The sequence below is a fragment of the Perca fluviatilis genome, chromosome 19 (assembly GCF_010015445.1).
Source record: "Perca fluviatilis chromosome 19, GENO_Pfluv_1.0, whole genome shotgun sequence".
Taxonomy (NCBI): domain Eukaryota; kingdom Metazoa; phylum Chordata; class Actinopteri; order Perciformes; family Percidae; genus Perca; species Perca fluviatilis.
The window spans coordinates 35,957,928-35,984,073 of record NC_053130.1 but is presented as its reverse complement, the minus strand read 5'-3'; the positions used below and the strand labels follow the sequence as shown (position 1 = coordinate 35,984,073).

At 39.2% G+C, this 26,146-nt stretch overlaps 1 protein-coding gene across 2 annotated transcripts in view; it reads left to right on the top strand.

Moving 5' to 3' along the window:
- The window catches only part of pdzd8 (PDZ domain containing 8), an 80,228-nt gene that overhangs the window by 13,083 nt on the left and 40,999 nt on the right, over positions 1-26,146 (top strand). Inside the window, exons 2-4 of one of the 2 annotated variants that reach the window (XM_039783472.1) lie at positions 1,716-1,841; positions 8,556-8,658; positions 25,304-25,375. In XM_039783472.1, coding sequence (XP_039639406.1) covers positions 1,716-1,841; positions 8,556-8,658; positions 25,304-25,375 — 301 coding nt within the window. The remainder of the gene's footprint in view (positions 1-1,715; positions 1,842-8,555; positions 8,659-25,303; positions 25,376-26,146) is intronic. The other variant, XM_039783473.1, reaches the window with a different exon arrangement.

Sequence of the window (26,146 nt, the reverse complement as noted above, 5' to 3'; positions counted from 1 at the left end):
GAGGCATCGACAACACAGCTGACAGGTTAGTCTCTCCCTGTTAATACAACACGCTAGAAAGAGGTTTGCTGATGTTTTAAAGACCACGCCGAAATATTCACTCTGACATTCAGGCTCTGCTTCGGATGCCGTCAAGCGTCAATAGGGAGTGGAACGGCTTTCCGTAGACCGGCTTTGGCTGAAAGCAGTCCCCGTGCTGTTGATGTTACACTTCCTCTGAGGCACAACAGTGGTTTCTGTGCCCTGGTGACTGACTGACAGGCTGAGGTTGTAAGGCAAGGTAACTTTTTTTTTTACAGCACCTTTTCAGCAACAAGGCAATTCAATTCCATTCCTTTGCACTAAAGTTAGTTCTCCATTACAGTGTTCCCAAATGCTCACATTTTGCGACCAAAATTTGAGTGTGTGACTGAATTTTACATCCAGTCGCACATGTGCGACCAGTAAATTTGCCCTCTTTCTTTTTACACGTTAAACGTTGAAATTTCGGTACCTGAGAGCGCGTAAGCGCAAGCTTATCTGTCCTCTCTGAAAATTGACAGAGAGCAGAGTTCTGACACAAACACACACTCGCGCACACACACGCAGAGCTGCAGACGGAGAAAACTACGTGGGCTGTTTGGTTTAAGTCACAGTGAGTCACAGCAATGCTGATGAAGTGGTTTCAAATGTGGTTACAGTGTTTCATAACTTCACGCAGACAGCGTTAGCTGCGATATGATATTAATGGCGAGGTGAAAGTGGTCGTGGTGCGGTTGACGTTACACTTCCTCTGAGACAAGCAGGCACAACGGTGGTTTCTGTGCCCTGGTGACTGACTGACAGGCTGAGGTTGTAAGGCAAGGCAACTTTATTTCTACAGCACCTTTCAGCAACAAGGCAATTCAAAGTGCTTTACATGAAACATTAAAGAGCAATTCAAAACGGTCATGATGAAAATAAAACCGGCTAAAAAATAATATACAAATACGATAATAAAAAAAAATATATATTTTTTTTTTACTGACTGGAATGATAGCGATGGGTCTGTCAGTTTATCTTCTATGTTGCATCTTCAAAAGTGACACTGAATTTGAAACAGAACATTGTAATTTCTGCATATATTAAAGTATTTATTAGTAATACAGTGGAAATTAGTAGAAATGTGAATATTTTGGTTAGCATGTTGATTTACGGTGTGTGACCCTAAATTTTCTGGTTCTGCCCCTAACATTTTCAGTTGGGGGCCACTGCTCCTAGTGAAAAAAGTTAGTCTGGAGCCCTGCATTAGTGCAATGTTGACAACAGGGCAGTCACAACCAGTTCTATTAATGTTACTCTGAGTGAGCAGTGGTACCAACTGTTTTGATTCACAATTAAGGTGGAAACTAAAAGTTTTGTGTTTTAATGTATTTTTGTTGATGTTGAAATGGATTTAGAAACATATTGTATCGAAAAAAGTATCGTTAAGGAACCGTTATCGAAACTGAGGTATCGAAATTGGCACCGGATCGAAAGATTTGGAACGATGCCCAGCCCTACATACTGCAACAGTTGTGTTCCAGTTTTTACTGTTGTTTAGGCTTACTCTAGTTCCCCCCCCCCCACACCAGCTGCACACCCAATCGCCCTTTCGGGGACACAAATAAAGTTAAAGAAGATGAAGTTTACATCAGTGTCATAGTGAAGATCCTGATTGAAATGGACTTTGGCTGTTTCCTGTGTGTCTCTCTCAGATACAAGCCCTTCTTCCCGTTCCAAGTGCAGCCTCTGCTGGCTCCGGCGTGTGATTTGGACCTGTCGATCCAGGACAACAGGCTGGTGGAGGGCCGACTCAAAGTCACACTCACTGAATGTAGCAGGTGAGACTCTCTTTCTCTCTTTCCCACACACCCAATGGATCTGGGCACCCTTGTCCACAAATGTGTGTGTTTCTTGTATGGGGCTGTGTTTCTTGGTTTGGGCCACTTCTTTTGTTCCATTCTGGAAAAATGTAATGCTACATCATACAATTATATTTTAGACCATAGTGTCCTTCCAATTCTGTAGCAACAGTTTAGAGGAGGCAAAATAAACACTACCACCCCATTACAATACTACAACCCTGACTCCAAAACAAATTGGGACGCTGCGTAATGCGTAATTGAAACAGAATGCAATCATTTGCTGATCCTTTTTTGAAATATATTCAATTGAAAACACGTTGAAAATGTTCAAACACATTCCAAAAAGTTGGGACAGTGTTACATAACCATGGACACAGGACACAATTGTTGAAGTTTGAAAACAAAATTCTTCCCATTCTTATTTTAAATTACAACTTCCTTTTTTTTTTTTTTCATTAGCACATTATTTACATTTGTTTTGTTTTTGATTGGATGCACCCAACATTTTTCACCACTTATTTTGGTACAGCAAGAATACATTTTAAGCATTACCTTTTTATTGTCAAACCAAGTGACACCATTTGGCATTACTGCCATGTCTTTTCAACATGGCACTCTGTACATACATTTGTATCTCTCATTGAGTAAGTTTACATGCACACCAATATTCCACTATTATTCCTAATATGATAATATTCCGAATTTAATACGGGTCATGTGAATAGCATATTCTGGTTGGATGATATTATATAGTAAGGCCTTTTTCCAAATACAGCATTTTCCGATTAAGACGTGTGATATTCTGGTATTATTCAGGTTTTAGAGGCATTCTTTAGACATGTATACAGCACATTGGGAATATGCGTCTCAATCTGAGTTTTTACTGAAGGCTTATGGTCAGCTCTGTGCGTTGCTATGGTTGCTGTACACAAACCAACCAGCCAACAGTTTGCAGGGCTGCAGACCCCATAAGAAGGAGAATCACAGCTACTTTTAAACATGATCAAAGACTTGGATGTCAAAAGGTTTTTTTGATATGCACACACACATCACTACACCAACCTTTTCAAGAAGGTGGTTGAAGGAATGAAAGAGGGACGCTGTGTTCACATGGTCCAACAAGTCCTCCATCGCTGGAAAACTTTTGGAAAAAAAAAACAACTTATTTTGCACGGCTACATGTAAACGGGAATATTAGTGAAATATTCACTTCCATTAGCCATGGAAACAGCTTAGTCGTCTTTTTCGGATTAAGGGCAATAGGGCTGTCAACGAATATTCTAAATTCGAATATATTCGAATAGTTTTTAAAAAACGAATTTCGAAGGTGAAAATTAATATTCAAATTAAAAAAATAAAATTTGGAAAAAAACGCTCGCGGTAGCAGAGGCTGTCTGCTTTGCGAGTGGGCGCGCTAGACAAGAGTGGACAGCGCAGACAAAGCAGACTGAAATATGGGTTTCTACATGTTTATGCCTGTAGAACAGGTAGGTGGGTTATTGATAAGTATTGACTAATTAGCTAATCACGTAGGGTTTATTGTAGGCTACTTATAGTAACAAGTGTAGCATTAGTTTATCTGCGCCAGCGGAAGTAAATAATGTATAATCTGTAGCTATCGTTTCAAATCAGTTACATGTGCTGCGTGAAGTAACGCACACACATCGGCGTGTGTGTGTGTGCGCGCAGCGTGGGCATCGCTGTTCAGAATCCCGTCTATCTTCCATAATGCAACGCTTGTATCCAAATGTATTGTGCTGTGAAGTTGTCATTAGCTTCCCTGCTGTTAGCCACCTCCACTGAGCCGCGGGGACTTGCTGTAACGTTAGAGCACTCTAAAGGGTGTCTACCTTTCATTTGATCCTGTTTGCGTGCTACGTTGCCATCCTCTTGAACGACATTAAACACAACATGTAGTTCCTGAGTGGTTTCATCGGCCCTGTTTAACGTGTTGAAGCTCCCCGGCGGCGAAGTAGCGCTGTAGCTGGCCGGTGACGGATGCTTGAAGGCGCCGTCCGCGCTGCAGCCGCCGTAAAACTGGACACGGCAACGTTAAGTGCTGCTGCGGCGACATCTGGTCCTCTTCCAGCGTTGCTGGAGGACAACAGGCATCTTGCATCGTCTTGTTTTTGTGTAGGTAATACGTTGTCAAATATGTTTAAACTTAAATAGACTACCTATAAAAGTAGTTATGTCTCTTTGTATTAATTTGTCCTTTTATTGACGGAATGCGCGTCATTGACAAAATGCGCATGTGCAACCAGATGTTCGAATAGTTCGAATATTATGTGTTTTTTTTTTTTTTTTTTTAGAGGGAATATTCGAACGTCATTTTTGAGCAATTTACACAGCCCTAAAGGGCAATAACCGGAACATTATGTGCATGTAAACATAGTCATTGTGAACAACCTTGGCGGTAGGACCCTTCAGCTCCGTCTATACATGAATTGATGTGGACATTTATCTGTTGTGATAAATTTGTGCACTTACTTACTCCACTCTCTGCCAAGCAACTGTAGTTATGTCTGTTTTCCAAAACAAGTTGGTTTTATAGTCAAACTAAGAAAAAAAGACAAATTTGAAGGTTATATATTTTACGCATTGGTTTTCACTACATATAATTCACTGCATTGTTAGCTAATGCAATTCATACATCGATTGCTCTGTTCCACTGAACCACCTGAACCACCTGGCTGTCATTTTAAAGAACATATTGTGATAAGTTGCTGGAAGCGATGTTTCCCACAGGTTTACAACTTATTCATGGTCAGCTGCTAAACTGGATTACACTCAAAAACCTCTGATTTAAAGTCCATTCGTCCAATTCTGCTGTTGTGGCAGACCTTTTTGATCAATCAGCATTTCAAAATCTGTTCCATGCTGACTTCAGTGAGAAAATTACAAAATAAAAACTATCTAATTGAATCTGCCACCCATATGGATTCTACATAAGGGTACACTGATTAAACAATCTAAAAGTAATCTGAATTTGAAATGTAACTGTTTCCTTATCATCTTTGCGCCTTGCGCCAGTGCCAGCTGCCATTATATAGCGTCTTCTGACCCTATAGCATCTACAAAGCCACACTCTTGCTCAGCAGGCTCTCCTTTCTGAGACAAAAACACCCCCTCTTTGTCCAAAGCTGGCATGTTTAAATTTTAATTGGCCAAAGAGTCCCATCAATTAGCCCAGGCGCGCCCTGATAGAGAGGCCTATGCTTTGTGTGTGTGTGTGTGTGTGTGTGTGTGTGTGTGTGTGTCCGTCCGTGTGTGTGTGTGTCCGTCCGTGTGTGTGTGTCCGTCCGTGTGTGTGTGTGTGTGTGTCCGTCCGTGTGTGTGTGTGTCCGTGTGCACAGGATGATCTGATCAGGCTCATCCATTAATAATTCATTTAATGGGCAATTCCTTCCCATTAGAATTATACAGAGACTTCTCTTCCCCTACCCTCTTACATTACCTTCTATATCAGCAAGTTTGGGGACTGTTTTCTACCTGGCCTACCAATTTGAGTGTTTAATTAGAACCAATTACACACTTGCTGTATAGGTGATTGTTGGAAGTTTCCTGTGTCAAACATATCAGTTGTAGTATGCTGTAAATGTCCAGCAGAGGGAGGTATTTAGCATGAAATGTGAAATCTTGCAAAGAAAATAGTTGATACGTGCTGAGGTAAGTCAACATCTTGTCTCTGAAGATGATCATACTGTTATCACTATTGCTAAATATATTGCAGCGTTTCTTTTGAGGCACACTGCATTTCAGACTGAGGAAGTCGAGGAGTTCCTTTTGTTCAGTGTCTGCTGCATTCTTCTCCTCAGCACAGCAGGGGGCAGCAGGAGCTAAAGATCCACTGTGATCTCATCTTTTCTTTCCAGTATCACAGTACAGTCAGGTGTCAAGTACTGTTTGAAGTCCAGCTTGATCATTTGCAAATCAATCAATTGGTCATTCAACCAAAAATGAATCTGCAACAATTTTCATAATCTTGTTAACTGTGTGAGTCATTCTTCGAGCAAATATGCCAAAAATTAGCTCATTCTAGCTTCTCAAATGTGAAGATCTCATAATAGTAAATTGAATATCTTGCAAGCTGAATATATTTGAAATGCTGTTTGGACAAAACAAACAATTTGAAGATGTTGCCTTGGGCTCTGGGAACTCGTGATGGGTGTTCATTATTTCCTGACACTTTATAGGCCACACAGGTAATTGATTAATCAACAAAAAATTCAGCAGATGAACAGATGATGATTTTTTTTTTTCCCCTGCTGACAGAAAACAAATGGAGAAAGTTGGGTTTGCAAATATAGAGAGTACTTTTGTCCCATAAATCTTTGTGATTTAGTATTGCTCTTTCATTAGTTTGGGGATGGGTTAAACAATAAAGATTTGACAAAGCCTTCTCCTTTAGCCACAGAAGACATTATACAGCTGTTCTCCCAAGCGGAGCAGCGCTGTGGTTAGTAAACTGATCTCTAAAATATCAGCAGAGGGCCCCTTTAAGGTAAGATGGAGGCCACCATGCTGAGGAAGATGGATGAAGTGCAGCTAATGTATAAAGAAAAGACAAACCATTATCTGAGGAATAAAATTGTCACACCAGAGGCCTGTACTTCGAAGCAAGATCAACATGTCCTGGATTTCTTTCAGTAATCCGGCTTCACTAACCTTAACAACTGCGGTCCTGGATAACCGGTGTCACGAAGGTGGTTATCAACTAGTTAAATCAACCCAGGTTTGTCCAATCTAGAGACGGGCACGTTCACATAAAAGAGGCGTGTGTTTGGCTAACACGACTAATCGCAAAAAAAAAAAAAAAAAAAAAAAAAAAAAAAATATATATATATATATATATATATATTTTTTTTTTTTTTTTTTTTTTTTTTTTTTTTTTTTTTTTTTTGAGCAAATTATAATTCTACATAAATACGAAGGACACAGACTTGGTTTTCCAGGGAAAACGCAATACAGTCGCTGCTTCCTAAAACAGGAAGGAAAGCTGGCAAAAAAAAAATAGCCGATGCTGTAGATGTTTAAATCACAACTCCAATATCCCTTCCCCATCAGTCAGGACCAAGATCTGGCCATAATTACACTTTGGCTTTCCATGTCCTGTCGTTGCTTTAGCCTGTTATTTCAGTTGCAACCTTGGCGGTGGGAAGCGATCGTGAGAGCAAATAAAAAATATAAAAACATAATTCAAACCGCTGTGCGCATTGGTGACACACTGCTCAAGAAGCCGATATGTAATTCCATCCATCCATCCATCTTCGTCCGCTTATCCGGTGTCGGGTCGCGGGGGGAGCAGCTCCAGCAGGGGACCCCAAACTTCCCTTTCCCGAGCAACATTAACCAGCTCCGACTGGGGGATCCCGAGGCCTTCCCAGGCCAGGTTGGAGATATAATCCCTCCACCTAGTCCTGGGTCTTCCCCGAGGCCTCCTCCCAGCTGGACGTGCCTGGAACACCTCCCTAGGGAGGCGCCCAGGGGGCATCCTTACCAGATGCCCGAACCACCTCAACTGGCTCCTTTCGACGCAAAGGATATGTAATTCCCTCCCATTAAAATATATAGGCTATATTTCATAAAAATACCCATGTTAACCGGGTTGTTGGTCTCTAAATGTTTTAACTTTTATGAGCGCACCCCTCTCTCTCTCTCTCTCTGCACCGAGCTCCACCTGATCTTCTTTAAGAACGGTGACGCCGTTATCAATCTAGTATTGATTGGTCAGTAGGCGGTGCTTTTACACCGGTTGATCTCTGATCTCCAACTTAACCTGCTCCCGACCAGGTTAGGTGTTCAGCATGAGTTACCACGGCGATTGAACCCGATAACCACTGATCCACCTTCGTAGTATAGAAAATCCTGGGTTGAGCCTTAAGTTAGCTTGTTGACGCCAAATCCTGCTTCGTAGTACAGGCCTCAGGATTTTATAAATGTGGAGATGAGACCACGTTCCTTTAGTAGAACTCTGATTATTAATCACTTAATCGATAAGTTGATCAACAAAGTTTCCTGGCAACAATTTTGTGATGAATTAAGTCATTTATGAAGTCATTGATGTCAAATCATTTTGGTTGCAGGTTCTCCAATATGACCATTTGTAGACCTGTAACACTTATTACATAATTGTCAATTTTTGTAATGTAATCATGGTTTCTTTTTTTAACTGTAATTAATTTCTAACATCATATAAGGTTATTTAAGGCGTATTACTATGCCAGATTAAGTAAATGACAAGGGGGGGGGGTACAGTTAAAATAATTTTTTTTATCATAAAGAGGCGTTGTTTACTTCATTGGCTGTGTATTTATGTTATTACATTGTCTGGGTCACATATTTTTGATATTATTGATATAAGCTTGGAGGCATACGATTCCGATGGATCAGACAATTTAGAACCAGTTCTTAAGTGTCATCAGATTTTAAATTTAAATGTTGCTAAATCCTGATTGGTGCACAGAAATGTGTGACATCATCTTTTTTCCCCCAGCATTCTGGCCACTTCAAACCAATGAAAAGAGCACAGAGAAAATGACACTGGGTATGGGCTTTCAGGGCCTTTTTAAGACAAGATATTTAAGGAACACAAGGCATCAAATGCAACAAAGATTTGACTCCTTGGCTGCTTGTGAATGTCTTTGTGCCAGAAGCTCACAGTTGCTCTCTTCTGTCCTGTGCCTGCAGACTGTTCATCCTGGGCTCCTATGACAGAGAAATCTATGTCCACTGCACCCTGGAGCTGAGCACTCACCAGTGGAAGGAGAAGACTCGCAGCTCCATCAAACGGGTGGGTTCAACTCTTTTAACGTCGACTTGACTTCTCTTTCCCCTTTGTTTTCAATCTCATTCCTCGGATTTAGGATTGCAGGGAATCATGCTTCAAGGTACAGGAAACCATTTTTTAGAATTGTGCATTTTTCCCCCACATCTATATAAAAGTATAAATTTGATGTACTCTGCAAAGTGTTTAAAGTTACAAAACGTTAATGGTTAAATTTTACCTAAACCTCTGACATGCTCATCAAAGTGCAGATGCTGGGGTGGTAGGGGTGTTTCTATGTGTTTGAAATACAATTTAAAATACAGATGACATTGAGGCCAAATCCTCGTGGTTTAGGTTGTTATAACGAAGTCAATTGTGGTGCACAGTGTACATGTGACAGAGGAATCCCACAGCCTTAACCCAAACTAAATATACAACAGGCTTATGTGTAGGGCCACCACCAATACCGGGACTTCGATACTGATTCTTGAACGATGAGATTTACTCCTTAGGTATTGAAATTAGGTATTGAATGACGAGGCATTTTGTCGATACTCAATGAGAGAGAGAGAGAGAGAGAGAGAGAGAGAGAGAGAGAGAGAGAGAGAGAGAGAGAGAGAGAGAGAGAGAGAGAGAGAGAGAGAGAGAGAGAGAGAGAGAGAGAGAGAGAGAGAGAGAGAGAGAGAGAGGTAACATAGATGATACTTCTACATATTCACAATTCATTTAGAAAAGTTTCTAACAATGGAGCTACTCAGTTTTCATTAAAGGTACAATATGTAACTTTTCTGCATTAAAATGTCTAAAAACAACCATACCTATGTATGGTACCTATGTTTATTTATTTATTTATTTTTTTTGGAGTTGTGTAGTTACACTATCCCAAATGTTGCCATCACATGGCAAACCCAGAGAAATCTGTTATTTTATTTTCAGACACGTCCCGTTTCATTTAGTCGCCCGTCAGCGGCGTCATATGACCTTTCACCATCTAGTTACTCATAACTTCCGTCAAAACACGGGCACCAAAGAACTTCTAATATACCAAGAAGTTCCACTCCCTCGTTACTTCCGGGTTCTGAACTGGTTGCAGTTCCATCAGAGTTCCATACAGGGGGCGCTCACAGGCCAGTGCAGAATGAATGGGGCTCTATGGAGCTATACCCCTCAAAACCCACTTTTCTCAGGATATCATTTTTTGTCTAGTAATTTGAATGTTGCATTCGAAAGGGGAGGCTAAAAAAATACACACTGCTTGGTGTTAGATTTATTTAAAGTCACTTTTTTGTTCTAAAAAGCCTTTTAAAATGTCAATGACGTCATACACATATACAGCCAGAGATACTGCTTTACAGCAAGCTCTGAGTCACTTCCTTTGTTCTCTCGAGGCATCGACAACACAGCTGACAGGTTCGGCTCTCCCTGTTAATACACGTGCTAGAAAGAGGTTTGCTGATGTTTTAAAGACCACACCGAAATATTCACTCTGACATTCAGGCTCTGCTTCGGATGCCGTCAAGCGGGATCTCCGATCGTAATCACTCCTTCACTGACCAATCAGCATTCATTAGCAGAATGCTAGCGTGTTATGGGTTACAACGACTCCCCCTGTAAGAAATCAAAAGGACATAAGTACTCGTTCATTCAACTTTCGACCTATAACCCATGTTGAACTTGCAAAAACTACAATCAAATCTGAGGTTTCTCAACGACAATCAGGCGAAAGAGACAAATTTAGCCGTCTAGCTCCATAGAGTCCCTTTCATTTTGCACTGGACCGCAATCACCCCCAGTGGAACTCTGGTGGAACTGCAACCAAAATCCGGTACAATGGGGCTGGATAGGGAGTGGAATGGCTTTCCGTAGACCGGCTTTGCGGGCACTCAGATGCTACGTTCAAGAGTAATTGTAAATCATACAATGTCACAGAAAACTGCTTTTTCTGCCAAAAGGCATCCTTTTGTGATTAATTAAATGCTACTTTGCAACACAGTAATACAGCAGAAACCTTATTTATTGATACATATCAATATTAATCCAGCTTAATGTTACTATAATGTATGTGCTGGTTGACAAGTAGCTAACGTTAATGCTAGCTAATGCTTGGTGGATAACATTATAGGGTTACAACATTGTTCAACACGCTCATAAAGTTATTAGTAGTATGATTGTTTTGACCATGGATAAAAGCAGCACTGCGCTAACCCATGAATAAGTTCACTAGTAACATTAATGTTAGCTGTATAGATAGACGATTACTCTAATGCTAATTTAGCCAGCTAACACATTCCGGTCTGCCTGCCTCACTCCCCCGGCACAAAGAGACTTCATTCGAGATGATAGCTGACAACCCAGCCGGGACATGTAGCAATAGCTAGTTACTGTTCCCCAGCCGGTGCCGGGTGCTTACGACGCTAACGGCAGTTTAATGAAGCGTCGGGATGTTAGCTTACTGGCTCACTAGCTAACTGGTCAGCTAGCTACCAATACAGATTGAATCAAGAAAAATGTAATTATGTTGGGGAAACTGCAGCTATTTTATTAGCATGACATGAATAAATGTTACTAAACGTAACGTGAATAAACTTGAATGGGTAGACTCGTCCGTGAACAGATGATCGTCTAATCAACGATAGTGTTTAGCAATAAAAACTCCCATAATTTCACGCAACTTGCCAACGTCATCAAACGTCTGTTTACAATCCATTGTTTTGGTTGAGAGACCCCTAGCGGCAGAAAGTTACATATTGTACGTTTAAAACTGGAGCTTTTTAAACCCTTCCTCTACTACCACATATTGGACATCTTGTCTTATTGACACATTAATACAAGCTCATTTTCATCTCCTTTGCACTGATGAGATTGTCCCATTGTTGACATTTTGAGCAGCGATAACATTTTCAGGCCCCTCCGGCGAACCTTTTCTAATTGCTGCAATTTAGAGATATTACAGTTATCACATCAGGCTGGTTTGGAAGTGACTAATGAGCGTTTGAGAGTGAAATGTCAGCCCTAATTACTGGCTCTGGCTCAAGCGAAGCCACACACTCCTGAATGCCATTTGCAATGGCTCAAAGATTATTTGTATTGTTGAGCAGTTATTGTTCTGCACTGTGCTTTCATGTAATGTTGAATGACTTTGGAGGAGTTGAATGCTTGTCCAGTGGGGGGCAGTAAAATATCAGCCCTTCCTCTCAAAACTAACAACACCATATTCCTTTGTAATTTCTCTTATTCCAAAACAGCAGCTCATTGTACCTTTATAAAATAGGTGGCATATGTTTCTGTTTTATAGTCCTGGACTTCAGGGTAACATTTACTTTGCAAATACAAACTGAAATATGGCACATTAGTTTAATTCTGTAACTGATGTTGGGAAACATCTGGCCAGGTTCCAACTGAAATCAAAAGCTACACTGTGGGGTAGTTAGACCTGCATTCAGTTGTTGGGTTTGTTGATGACGTTTTTGTTAGGCTTAATGTTGGGTCACAGTTTGGTTTATTTTTCTGTACCAAAAAGACGGCTTAAAAACTGAGCAATGTAACTTCTGTTTTTTCCAATATAAAGATCCATCAAGCTGTACACCTAGACTGTGTGGACTGTGCTTTATTAATAGTATTACTAATTATTATTATTATTATTATTATTATTATTATTATTATTATTATATTTAAAGACCGCAAACATGTTTTCTTAATAGATAATTTGTTATAGTTAAACCAATCACTTATCAGCTAATAATACATTAGACAGTTTGTTAGAAACATTACATAAATCATTAATATAAATTCAAAATAATAATGGCCCAAGAACCGATCTTTGAGGTACTTCACAAGTGATATAACATAAAGAGGATTTAATGTAAGAGAAACAGTTTTCTGTGTTTTTAAGGTAACTCGAAACCCAGAGCAATCATAGGCCTTCCAGCCTGGAACTGCAGTGTCTTTGTACAATAAATCCCTACTGATGAATCCATAAATCAAGTTACATTATGTTAAGATATCTCCGCATTGCATCAAGCTAGCATTGTTGTGATGCTAGTCTAACAGCGGGGCTTTCCAAAGAGGGCTTCCGCGTGATCATGGGTCTTCCAGAATCTTAGTAATCCATCCTGGAACTGTAGTGTCCTTTCAGAGACTTTGCACACTAAATCCAGAATGATACTTCCCTATCTGAACGATTATTTATTCATCTTATCGTATGAAAAGGTATCTCTTTACTGACCAATCAGAGGCTGTTTTCCTGAATGTGTAAGAGATCGATCTCTAAATGCACTGCGCCGTGATGTCTATGTGGATGTGACCCAGCACTCTTACAGATTGCTGATGTACATCCTCATATCCTGTCAGATTTATGCCTATTATAATAGACCGTAGCACCCGAAATGTGTAACTTTGCTACTACATACACTAAACGTGAAACGTACAAGCTGAAATAATGGTATAACCGTGTAAATGTAATAAATGCGTAGATTCTCATTCACACATTTGGATATTAATCTCCACGGCGCTGTGGAGTAAGGTCTGGCTACACCACCGTTGCATTCTGCGATAGGACAAAAACACTTGACAGTGGCTCTGCTAAATAGTCTCTGGAAGGAACTTGTTTTGGTGGAACATTTGCACCCCGCAAAAGAAAACCCCTCGTACAATATTACATGAAGTTAACTGTTGACACAATACAGTAATGTGAGTTATTTAAATTAGCTGATACATGGTTAAACCTCATTGGCTCTTCCCAGTGTATCTCCTTGTGTACTTGGTCCACAGCAATCCCACCAATCAGTCCCAAAACGTCCCAGTTAGAGACATATTAATATATTATATTATTTATAAATCTTTACAATCATTCCCTGAAAGAACCAAGCAGGTCTGACTTGTTGCTCCATCCACACGTTCCTCAAGACATTTTCAGCGTGTAGCTCGCTAGCTACAAGTTTGTGTTTCCTGAAGAGAACGGAGTTTGAGAATGGAGACACACAGAGAGAGGAAGGTGAGGGACAAAGGCTGACTTCAGATGTCAGGCTTTATCCTGGAAATGTACTCCTGTTAAGGCAGACTATTTAGATAGTATTATAAGGTGTGCGCCCAGGGTGCTTTGAGCACAGATGTCTAGTTTTCATTGGGTTTTTACATATTTTATGTGACTCATTGACAGGGAAATGGACAGGAAGTGATCTCTTGAGAAAGGCAGCTTGCTCAGCAAATAGATTAATCTGTGCGTGTGTGCATGTGTTTTTCAGAGCTGCAAGTCATTCAGGCAGCCCTGATGTATAAAGGAGTGTGATTTGGCCTCCTGATGTCTCAGAGCAGACAGGAAGAAATGTATACTAGGTTTTTATTATTTCTGCTTCAAACTATATTTATTTAATAATTCTTTAATTCTTTATTCTTTAAACTGGTTTAAGGCTAATTTGTCATTGTACGACACGGAGTTGCACAATGAAATGCAGTTGTAATTCCTTTAATGTAACACAAAAAAACAGTAGTGCATTCCTCTAGTTTGTGTTCTGAATGTGCATAAGGTATGTAAACGGCAACAACAAGAAGACTGGTGAATTTTCTGGGAAGATAATATGGTCGGCCTTTTAACATTAATGATTCTACATCAGGAAACATTGTGCATCACCTTTGACTAAGATTGAGCATCATTGATGTCAAATTGTGTCCATTAATCTTGTACAGGCTATATGTACTCAAGTATTTGGGATGGGAAGGAGAATATATGTTCATTATCCATTACTAGCTGTCCAAATTCCCCTTTACAAAACAAAAATTGGCCTCTAAGAAAAAGCCATTTGCTACACAACAAAAATGCAGTTTTTGCACATGCACACCTTAAATCTGTGCAAACATAAACATATGCAGACCTTTCCCAAGAAATTATCCCATGGTCAGTAAAGGAGCAACCAGCAATCCAATGAGAACCGGTAATGAATATGTGAACCGTTCTCCCCCCAACACTCAACCAATCCAGCCATCAGCACAGCCCTCTCCAAGTGGACCCACTTCAAAGCACTTGTATCCCTTTTTTGTTAAGATACGCATAGAAATGCAGATTCACGGTGGCATTTGAGCCTGATTTATCAGACTTCTCCAGTCTGCATGTCCCCAGCAGGACTCTGTAGTAAGGATTAAAGTCTATACCATCTGGAAAAGGTCAATTCGCCAAATCTTTCTCGCTCTCTCCCTTTTCCCCATGATGATTGCCAGATATGAGCCTCCCTCTCTTCTCTTATGAAAACAGCCGCTTGCGTATGTCGATGCTTTTTATGCCATTTGAATATTTCCTCCTTTTTAACAAGTGTGAGCCACTTGCTCCTGCTTTTACTGCACCATGTTTCTGTCTTCTCAAAAGCAGACCCGCTCTCATCAGGAAGGGCGCTTGGACTGTGTTCAACATGTTTTTTCAGTCTCTATCTCGCAGCTTCCGGATATCACTGTTGAGTTTTGTGGTTCCACGCACAATAGAAAGTCACAATACCGGTATTGAATGGGCCTGAGAGACATAGGCTGCTTTTTAATGAGCTGTTCAGGCTTGCTCAGTGTTTAAATTGCCTAATATTATTTGATGTGGTTATTAGTAGAGTTGATTTGCTTTACTATCTACTACCTGCAGTCACAAACCGTATGCTTGAACATCAATGTTGGGTAGCTTAACATGATTAACTAGGGCTCTACTGAATACCATTTTTAAGCTTCGGTACTTTTCAGCAGCGAATATTCAATGCTTTGGTAGCGGCGGCGGCGAAAATCAACCTTTCCGACTGCACTTTTGTTGTTGGGAGTACACAGTCACCTGTTGTTACACAAACTCCTGGGCGGTTCAGTGCTTGTGTTTCGCTTTGACCGTTTATAGTGTTGAAAACTTTTTTACAGTAATGTTACGGAAGTGGCATGCCGCGATACGGACAGACGAGTCTGATAGCTGGTTAACGTTACATTATTGTCCAAAGCAGGGTGTCGCCGTGTCGCTTTTCTCCAAAAGTTGAGTCGGACTTCACTTTTTGCTGCAGGTATTCAAAACAAACAAAGACCTGCGTTTTTACTTCAGTATTTACTGTAGCATTCATTCACCTTACAGACTGACACACCAATTCTGTATGCCATTTTGGCGTGTTATCAAGATGCATAATCGCTTTTTAGCGTGTTTATCAACGCTGTTCGGCCGCCATTGACCTACATTACGTGTGAATTTTTGCCGTAGCAAGTAGTATGAAAGGACAGAAGTCCGTGGACGGAGGTTGGTTGGGGGCTGGATGGGTAAAACAGGACTTTCACCCAGGAGAGCTGGGCTCGCGTGTGGCGTTTTTTTTAACTGTTTATATAAAATGAAAAAAGTTTAAGCCTTCCCCAATGTTTCTTTCCTAAACCCATCCGTTTATTGTTTTCCTAAGCGTGTGACGTTGGTCTTTCTTTTGTGTTACTAAAGCCTTTCCCAATATTCTTTTCGATTGGATATTTTTTTAAGCGCCAGTTGCAATGCCAATTTTAGACTAGACTTGTATGTAATATAGGGATGCACCGAAATGAAAATTCTTGGCCAAAACCGAAAAAGAGGAAACCAAGACCGAAAACCGAAACACCGAAAGAAATTATGCCAATTATTAGTACCATTGCATTTATGGCTATGACTGTGTACTAACTTTACTAAAATCAAGGCATTGCAATTGTATAAATTAATATTAAAGTTTAATAAAAAAAAAATCTAGCAGAAATATGGCTACAATCTGATAGTCACATACAGTATATAGTAGCCTAAGAACAGAATAGCTTACTTATTATTATTATTATTATTATTATTATTATTATTATTATTATTATTATGAGGCACTTTCTTGCAGGATTTCACTGAACATATCAGACAGCGAGGGTGCATGCCCCTCATCTGGTGCAGAGAGACCAGTCTTTTTTTCTGCGCTCTGATCTCTGCGCCCTGCTTTATTTCCGCATCCAAGTAATGGTCTTTATAACGCGGATCAAGTATCCGAATAGATCTCACTGAACCGTGTGCTGACAGACTCTAAGAGCACTTTTCATTGTTTTCACTCCGTGGCCCGTCTCAACCTCGTTGCCTAGGAGACGCTTTGCAGGTGGATCGGGTACTGACACACGTGCAGGTCGCGGTTTCTGTTTGCGTCATCACAACATTTCAGCCGTATTGTTTCGGTGATAAAAGTATTTCGGACGAAAATTTTCGGTGGCCGAATATTCGGTTCATCCCTAATGTAATATAATATTAGACCTTTGTTCGCAATGTACCACATTACATTGTCAAATTTAAAACATTATGTAACTATAACATTTTTTCAGTCAAATGGAAACTTGACAATTTGTCAATAAAGTAAAAAGGAAAAAAAAGAACGACTTGGGCAGTCCGCTAACTTGTTGTTCTCTGTAATATAACCAATATCAGCTGCTCTGTTTAGGCTACAAAAGTGCACGCAGGCTGAAATTCAACCGTGCGGTTTTGTTGGGATGAAGCTATAAGCAGAATGAATATCCGCTAGCTGCTAGGCTAATGTGCAATGGTAAACACACAGTATGGTACACGCACATAGCAGAGCTTGCAAACTGTGGCTTTTTTGTCGACAACGCGAACGTTGTCAACATATCTCACTGGAAATCCAAAATACTTCCACACTTTCACACACTTCAGTGAAAGAGGAGGGGGCTCAAGGGTCAGTGTAATGCTTATCAGTTCAATTTTCTAAGCACAAACGGACATTTGGAAAAACAGAAAAATGGGTTCCAATATGCAATTTTTCATTTTTTTCCAACTTGACAAATTAAAAAATTGGATCTTTAAACTGTTTTTCCAATTTTCTGTTTTTTATTCAGAGGATTAGAAATTGAGAAAATTACAAAATTGTGCCTGAGCTCCAATTATTCAATACTGCCATGGTATTCTCTTAGTCTACTTTGTGGAATTTTTTTTTCCCGCTTGACAAGCCGACCGGATGTGACATGGAGGCGTGGCAGTATCAACGATTCAATTTATTTATTTTTTTATTCGATTTTCAAGATTGTGACTTAATTTCGACCCCCTTGAGACCCTTAACTGCTACTTTTTTGTAGAGCATGTTCTTTGTGGAATAAAATCCCAAATAAAATTCGTTTTATTACAGGAAAGGTATATTTTAAAAAAGTCAAATCTTACCTTCATTTAAATTTTAGCTTTCTGATTGTGTGGGGGGGAAAAAAATTATCTATTTCAATGTGAGCTACCTTAATGTTTGCCATGTAACATACTGTAATATAGAACTTTGTTTTCAAGATATTTCTCTATTTGCTTGGTTTGTTATTGTTTTCATTTAATTTTAATTTTTCTTCTTTGTTATTTAGTTTTCTAATCAGATATTGTGGTATTTAGTTTATTTTTTCTTTTTCTTTTTTTTTCTTTTCAGTATATGTTATGAAATGTTTTAATATTGTCTGATTAACTGTTGTTTTGGACCCCAGGAAGACTAGCTGGTCATCTAGGCAACAGCTAATGGGGATCCTTATAATAAAGACAAAAAAAATACAGATACTAATACTTAGGATGGGTTAAATGCAGTAATAGAATTCCGCTACGTTGTACTGTGTGTATGTGACGATTAAGGAATAAAGTTAGTTTCTTCTGCTTGTTTGTTAGCTGGATGTGTAGGGAGGATATGGAACAGGTGATCTGTCGTTTATGAGAATCCAGAAGCACAGGTGGATGCGGGAGTTTTTTTTGAAGGATTTTTTAGTGCCATGGCCGGAGCTACCATACAAGACCCTAAGGACATGTTCTCTTTTAGCAACCTAGGTGGAGTTAAATTTCACAGTTTTAAAAATGACCATTTGGTATTTTGTAGACAGATTCCACTTAGACTCCATATATTTAAATTTGATTACTTTTATGCCAGCAAAAATAAATATGTAGCCTAAATAAAGGAAACCTTATTTGCTCACCGAAATGTTATTCCTGGCAGTATAAAACGGCATGAATATGAGAAGAAAAATCTGGCACACATTATATCTAGATGCAGAATTTAAAGAACTCAGAAACCTCAGAAATATGTGCTGTCTGAGTGCTCGCAAGTTAGTTATTTATTTAGTAAAATTACCAATTATTTCTGTTTACAGCTATAAGTATTGTAGGATTTTCTTCCTTATTGCTCATCCATATCACTTTAAGCGGAACCCCTTTTGGATGGTTGAGAATGGGGAAGACAAAACAAGCAATTTGAAGACATAACTTTTTGGGTTTTGGTTAATTTTATATATATATATTTTTTTTTACATTTAATCAGCTTAATGCATAGGTAATGTAATTGTATTGTTAGTTTCAGCCCTGAAAATGTTGAAATTTGCAATCAGAAATGTTTTTCTTTTCTTAAAGGCATCAAATTCTGTTTTTTTATTTCTAAGAATATTGTAAGCATAGCCAAAACTTATTATATCAGTTATTTCATCAATACACACGTTGCTAGTCTCAGCGTTGAGCATTTTGGGCTTTAAGGTGGCACCATGCTAGTAGCTCTGAGTGGATTCTCCTTGGTCGTATTTGTTATACAGAGGAAGATGTCCCTTTTTATCTCGGCTGCCTCCCATTGGTCAGTGGTTACTCAGCCACTTCATTGTGCTGTGTGCGCTTGCATCTGCACAACACAGACCACCTGTGAGCTGGGTAAACCAAGCCCTGTTCCATTACAGAGTGTGAGATTGGGCGTCTGTTTTTTTTTTTTTTTTATATTACTCATTGATGGTGTGTTTGTGTGTGTGTGTGTGTGGGGGGGGGGGCACAGTCTGTCAGGCGTGTTTGCACATCTGCCCCGTCGATTCCATCATCGGCCCTGAATGCTGATTCCTACTGACAGGTTGACCGAAGGGCCATGCACGTGTGTGTGCACGTACACTACAGCTCAACATCTCGCTGTGTAACGTTGGTTATATTCGGTGGCTGGCTTTGTGTTGGAGGAAAAGAGTGTGTGTATTTATAGTAGTACGAGGCTGAATGTTCTTGCTGGATGTTGTGTGAGGTCAGTCTCGTGGCCTGGAGCAGTTTCCCAGACTCTTCCCAGGCGCAGAGTTTGCTCCACAGCAACGTGTACCACCAGTGATTAGGAAGTCAGAGGGTGGAGGAAATATGGACAGCTTCTCATCAGACATCTTGATCTGGTTAGTGTCTCTGGCAGAGAGCACTCTCAGGGGTTAGACCAGTAGAAGAAACCTCTGATGGGATGGATATGCTTGGTACCTATAAGTACACCTTTTTGAAATATTGCAGATTGAATTAAAAGATTGTGAGAATTAGGTCATTTATTTGCAGAAGTGTATTTGTATTACAGTATTTAACAACTGCTTGGGCTCAATTTTCACAACGTTTCAATATGAAAAGCAGTCAAAGCCAAAACTATGGTGATTGGTCCGAATGCCTTGGTATTTCTGTTTTATTACGTGTTTATACTATTACAGAACACAACATGTGTATATATATTTCTTCATTCAAAACACAAGTGCACAGTGGAGATTCATTTAGATATATTCCAGTTTTTAATGACATGGGCTTGTTATTGTGTAACAAGATTATGTTTTCAGATTTGGGTGAAAAGTTTTTTTTTTTTTTATGTTTAGAAATATAAATGTGTTTCCAGACCCATTCAGACTGAAGCATTTTATGCAGATGTCATTATTAAAATAGAGTAAGGGTGACTATTCAATAATGAAGTCTGACTGCACAATACAGTCAATAATTCATACAAGGTGATCATACACAATTGTACCATGATGATTGGGACACACACACACACACACACACACACACACACACACACACACACACACACACACACACACACACACACACACACTGCATTGGTTGAGTGATGTGTACACTTAGTGGCAATTAAAGGGATAGTTAAGATATTTTGAAGTGGGGTTGTGTACTCTGGCCTGCTTCCCCAAACTCGGGGCATGTCGTCCGTCGTCTACTGTAGCTAACGCTGACTATGGAGAATTGGCTCATACAACTACACTGCAGAACATCGAACTATCCCTTCCACAACAAAATGCTCTGCCAAAGCAATCATAAAATACTGTAACTATTGCAATTTCAAAGGGACAGATTGGAGCTGTTACATCTGAGGCTGCTGTTCATGGTTTTGGTGTTCAGTCATATCTTGAAAACATTCAAGAGTTCTGTCCACAGCTGTCACCTGATGTCACTTCAAACATGCATGCACGCACGCACAACCACCAGTCAGACTTGGAGAGGAAGAACGGGTGATTTTAGCATCTCGCACGCACACACTCATACATGCACACACTCATACCTCTCCGTCACAGTGTTTGATGTTCCACTCAGGGTGTCTTTGTGTCTTTAATTTGCCCCGGACACTTGATGAAAGACAGTTGGTTGATGAGGAGGCGCGCGCACACACACACACACACACACACACACACACACACACACACACACACACACACACACACACACACACACACACACACACACACACACACACCTACACCTCAGACAGGCCACAGGTTCACTTTCCATTCAGGACTTTTTGGAGTACAACTAGGAGTGGACAATAAGGATAGAACCATCCATAATTATATATTTATTTGATATTGACTGCTACTAACCAAATTACGTTTTCAATTGTACACTTTAAAGTTTCTTTAAATATTTATCCGTTGCTTTTTGAAATCCACATAACTAAGGGTGTCACGATTTCGATTTTAAATCAAAATCGATCGAAATTAAGTCACAAACTTGAATATCGAATGAAAAAATGGAATCGTCGATACTGCCACGCCCCATGTCACGTCCGGTCGGCTTGTCGAGCGGAAAAAACACGTGTTGAAGTGCTGCCAGTCAGTCAACCTCCTGTACCTTAGCTACAGCCAGAAGATAGCATAGCAACTGCAGATGCTGGAGACCCATCAGAACTTGTGCCCCCTCCTCTTTCACTGAAGTGTGTGAAAGTGTGGAAGTATTTTGGATTTCCAGTGAGATATGTTGACAAAAAAGCCACAGTTTGCAAGCTCTGCTATGTGCGTGTACCATACTGTGTGTTTACCATTGCACATTAGCCTAGCAGCTAGCGGATATTCCTTCTGCTTATAGCTTCATCCCAACAAAACCGCACGGTTGAATTTCAGCCTGCGTGCACTTTTGTAGCCTAAACAGAGCAGCTGATATTGGTTATATTACAGAGAACAACAAGTTAGCGGACTGCCCGAGTCGCCCTCTTTGCTATCGGTCTGCTCAGCTGCTGTGCTGGCTCGATGGTGTTTTAAGCCCTCAACTAAGCCTTCAAGGCAGCGCTGCGACCATTGTCTTCAACCATAACCATTGCCTAATTTATTGAATTTATTGAAAGGATTTCTGGTACAGGATATAAAATCCTCTATTCCAGACCCAAAAAAAACAGTGAGTGAGAGAGAGAGAGAGAGAGAGATTCACATTTTATAGAACGCATTGATTTCATAATTGAAGTCTTCTAACAAATCCTAAATAAATTACATAAGTTACTGACAAGCTTTATAATTATACAGAACACCTTTTGACAGGCAAAATGCATCCAACCTATTCTTAAAGGAATTAATAGAAGGGGAACGCACAACTTCTTCTGGAAGCTCATTCCATGACTTTACCACACGGAGTGTAAAAAAGTTCTTTCTCTTTTCAGACAGGCATGTTCTAGGGTAGAGTTTTAAAGAATTCCCTCGTGTCTTGTACCTATTGTTCCAAAACTGAAAGATAGGTTCAACGCTTACATCATATATTCCCTGTACAAGCTTATATACCTGAATCATATCTCCTCTGTATCTCCTAAATTTGAGAGTTGGTAAACTTAATTTCCTCAATCCTGGAATTAATTTAGTAGCTCTTCTCTGGACCCTTTCAATTTTTTCTACATATTTTAATTTATATGGACACCAGACTGAGCTTGCATATTCAAGATGGGATCTTACCAGGGATTTGTACAATGGGAAAGTTCTTATTATTGCAATCATAGATGTTGCTTTTTTTACTTTTTCAGAAATATGTGTGTGGAATTCAAGTGAACCATCCACCACAACACCTACATCCCTCTCCTCATGTACAGGATTAACCACTATATCCCCAACTACATAATTAGCTACAGTGTCATTTTTCTTCCCCCTATATGTAAATGTTTACACTTTTCGGGATTCATCTTTAATAGCCACTGGTCACACCATTTGCTCATGCTACATAGATCTTCTTGAAGATGGGCTTGGTCTGTGTCACTTGTTATTCTGAAAATTTTAATATCATCTGCAGAAAGGTAAACATCAGACTATATCATATCTGGCAGATCGTTTATATATATATATATATATATTACAAAGAGAACAGGGCCCAAGACTGATCCCTGTGGGACCCCAGATGTCACCGGCTTCCAATCTGAGGCAGCACCATTCACTACCACCTGTTTTCTATTGTGCAAAAAATCCTGTATCCAATAAATAACTCTGTCTAAACAATAGGATTTTAACTTTGATAGTAGTCTTTCATGAGGGACAGTATCAAAGGCTTTTTGAAAGTCCAGATAAACACAGTCAACTGTTTGTCCTCTATCCAAGGCTTGTGAGCATTTGTCAAAAACTGAGTAACTGAAGAGAAGTTGACCGCTCAGATATGAAGCCATATTGTTTATTACTAAATAGTTTATTACTTTTCATATGATTGACTATATATGTCCTTATCAATTTTTCCATTGTTTTGCTAACAACTGACATCAAACTAACTGGTCTAATTTCCAGCTAGAGATTTATTTCCTTTTGTAAAAATTGCACTAATTTGAGCCTCTTTCCAGTCATTTGGTAAAACTGAATCCTCTAAGGATTTGTTAAATAGTACGGTTAGCGGTTTAGCAATCTCAGTTGCAAGTTCCCTCAAAATCCTAGGATGTATCAAATCCGGTCCAGTAGGGTTGGGCATCGTTTGGATATTAACTATTCTGATTCCAATTCCGATTCTTCCTTTCGATTCCGGTTCTTATCGATTCTCAATTCCGGTTCTTTGAGGGGTGGAGTTGAAAAGGGTCACATGCTTATTTCACAAATAAGAGGAAAGTTTTATTTTGATTCAATGCAGACAGGTATTTTTCAACGTAAAATAAAGCCCCACTAGAGCACCGCTTACTGTGCTCCACGGCTGCAACACAACAAGCGCCTGGCTGCTACGGAAACCAAAACTTTCACATGTTAAATTTGGAACCCATGATCAGATCTGAAACCAAATCCTCCAAACGATTCCAAACGATTCCAATAAAGAAACTATTCCGATGGAATCGTAATTTTTGAAACGATTCCAAGTAGGAATCGGTTCTCGATGCCCAACCCTACGGTCCAGGGGATTTATATACATCAATTTTCCGTAAAAGCTGTTTTGTATCTTCAACTATTATTTCAAGATTTTCTGTTTGCTGAACTTCCAACCTGGTATGTCGGGTATCTTCCTGTCAGGCTCTTCAACAAATACACTGCAGAAATATTCTGACAATATATCTGCCTTTTCTATATCTTTCTCTGTTTTCATAGAATTAGTATTATTCTGATTGCAATATACAGTAGATCACCCACTGCCGTTTTTTATTTTTGTCCTTTTATTTATGTAGTTCCATATAACCTTTGGTTTATATTTAGATTGCTTGGCTAATTCCTTTTTCATATTTTTGCTTTAAATTTCGCGTTCTCATCTTCACAATGTTTCGAACTCTCCGATAAGCCTGCTGTATTTCTGTTTTTTTTTTTACTTTGTAATGCTTTCCTTCCAAGATTATTTTTTTCTTTTTCTTTTTGTAATGTCGTCTAATGAAAAGAAGTATTTTTTTATTGTTATTATGGGGCCTAATTTTAGCAATAGGTACAAATTTCTCCTCCATTTCCTTCAACTTAGACTTTATTAGGTACCCATTTTTTATTAACATCATAATTAGACAGATGTGATATCCAATCGAAATTCTCTAATTCCCTACGTGCTTCATCATAATTGGCCTTATTGTAATTCCTTCTTACAGGTACGTTATTTTGTGTATAACAAATTACCTTAAACAACAATGATCACTTTTGCCTAAAGGACTTAGATATTGAATGTCCTCTATCATGTGTTCCTAATTTGTTACAATAAGATCCAATACATGTGGTGTATCACCACCTCGCCACCTTGTTGGCTCTAAAACATGTTGGAACAACCATACATTTTGAATACAATCCAAGAACCTGTTATCTAATGATATGGGGTTATTTCCCTTCATTTCTAATAATGTCCAATCTATATTTGGCAAATTAAAATCCCCCATAATTAATTTGTATGAATGTTTTATAGTCGACACTTCTTCTAATAAAACCAAAAGGTTATCATTGTTGCTCTCTGTTCCACTATCTGACCTGTAAATTAATCCAATAATCACATTCTCGTTTTTACTACATTTAATCTTTAAAAAAATAATTTCTTGGAATTCTGAAACCGTTACCATTTCTTTTGCTTCTAAAGTTTTGTGTACATAAAGCAGTAAGCCTCTACCTATAGCATTCTCTATATTCCTTGAAAACATATTATAATCCTCTATATCATCCAAGTTAAATTCCGTTGGGATCATCTGTTGATTATGATTCTTTGATTTAACTTTGGTGATTCCTATTATATGCTGGTGTCTTCCAGGCAGCTGGAAGACAATGTTGGGGTCTTAAACACCAAACTCTGTGTGCTGAGCGTCTGCCCTCAGGATTGTCGGTAAACTTTTTTTTTTTCTTTTTACTTTATTGACAAATTGTCAAGTTTCTAATTGACTGAGGACATGTTATTGTTACATTATGTTGTTAATAAATGTTTTAAATTTGACAATCTAATGTGGTACATTGCGATCAAAGGTCAGATATTATATTACATACAAGTCAGACATAGCAACCTGTGCTTAAAAAATCAAAAATGTAATGGAATCGAGGATTTGGAGAATCGGGACACCCCTACACATAACCCACTCTTCACATCGGCATGAATTGGATCCCCCGCACAGCATGTCTTTTAAAAAGAAAATAAGTCACTTTTAAGGCTGGTTTGCGTCCTTCCCCTATTATTTTCTTACACGCAATGTAGCATTTAAAAGCCTATTTTTCCATAAAATATGTCACTTAGTCAGGGGTCGTCAGGTTCCTCAATAATAGAAAAGGGGTCCTTTAAGGACAAAGGTCGGGAACCACTAATTTAGATGTTCATGTTAGAAAAATAATTAACTAAATAATAATGAATAAGTCACCTAAATGAATAGAATGTTAAAAATCAAAGTGTGGGGGTACAGCCCTTGTTGTCCCGATATATTTCATCATATTACCCCACCCTAGAACAAGAGATTCTCCTTTAGTGTACATACGTATGTGGAAACACTTTTCATCTGTCAGTCTGATGCTCTGTGTATAGGTCTTTACATCTTGAAACTGGACAATGTGGTTACGCTTTGTCCCTCCTTAAAAAACAACAATGCTAGGACAGCATTGTTTGTCATGT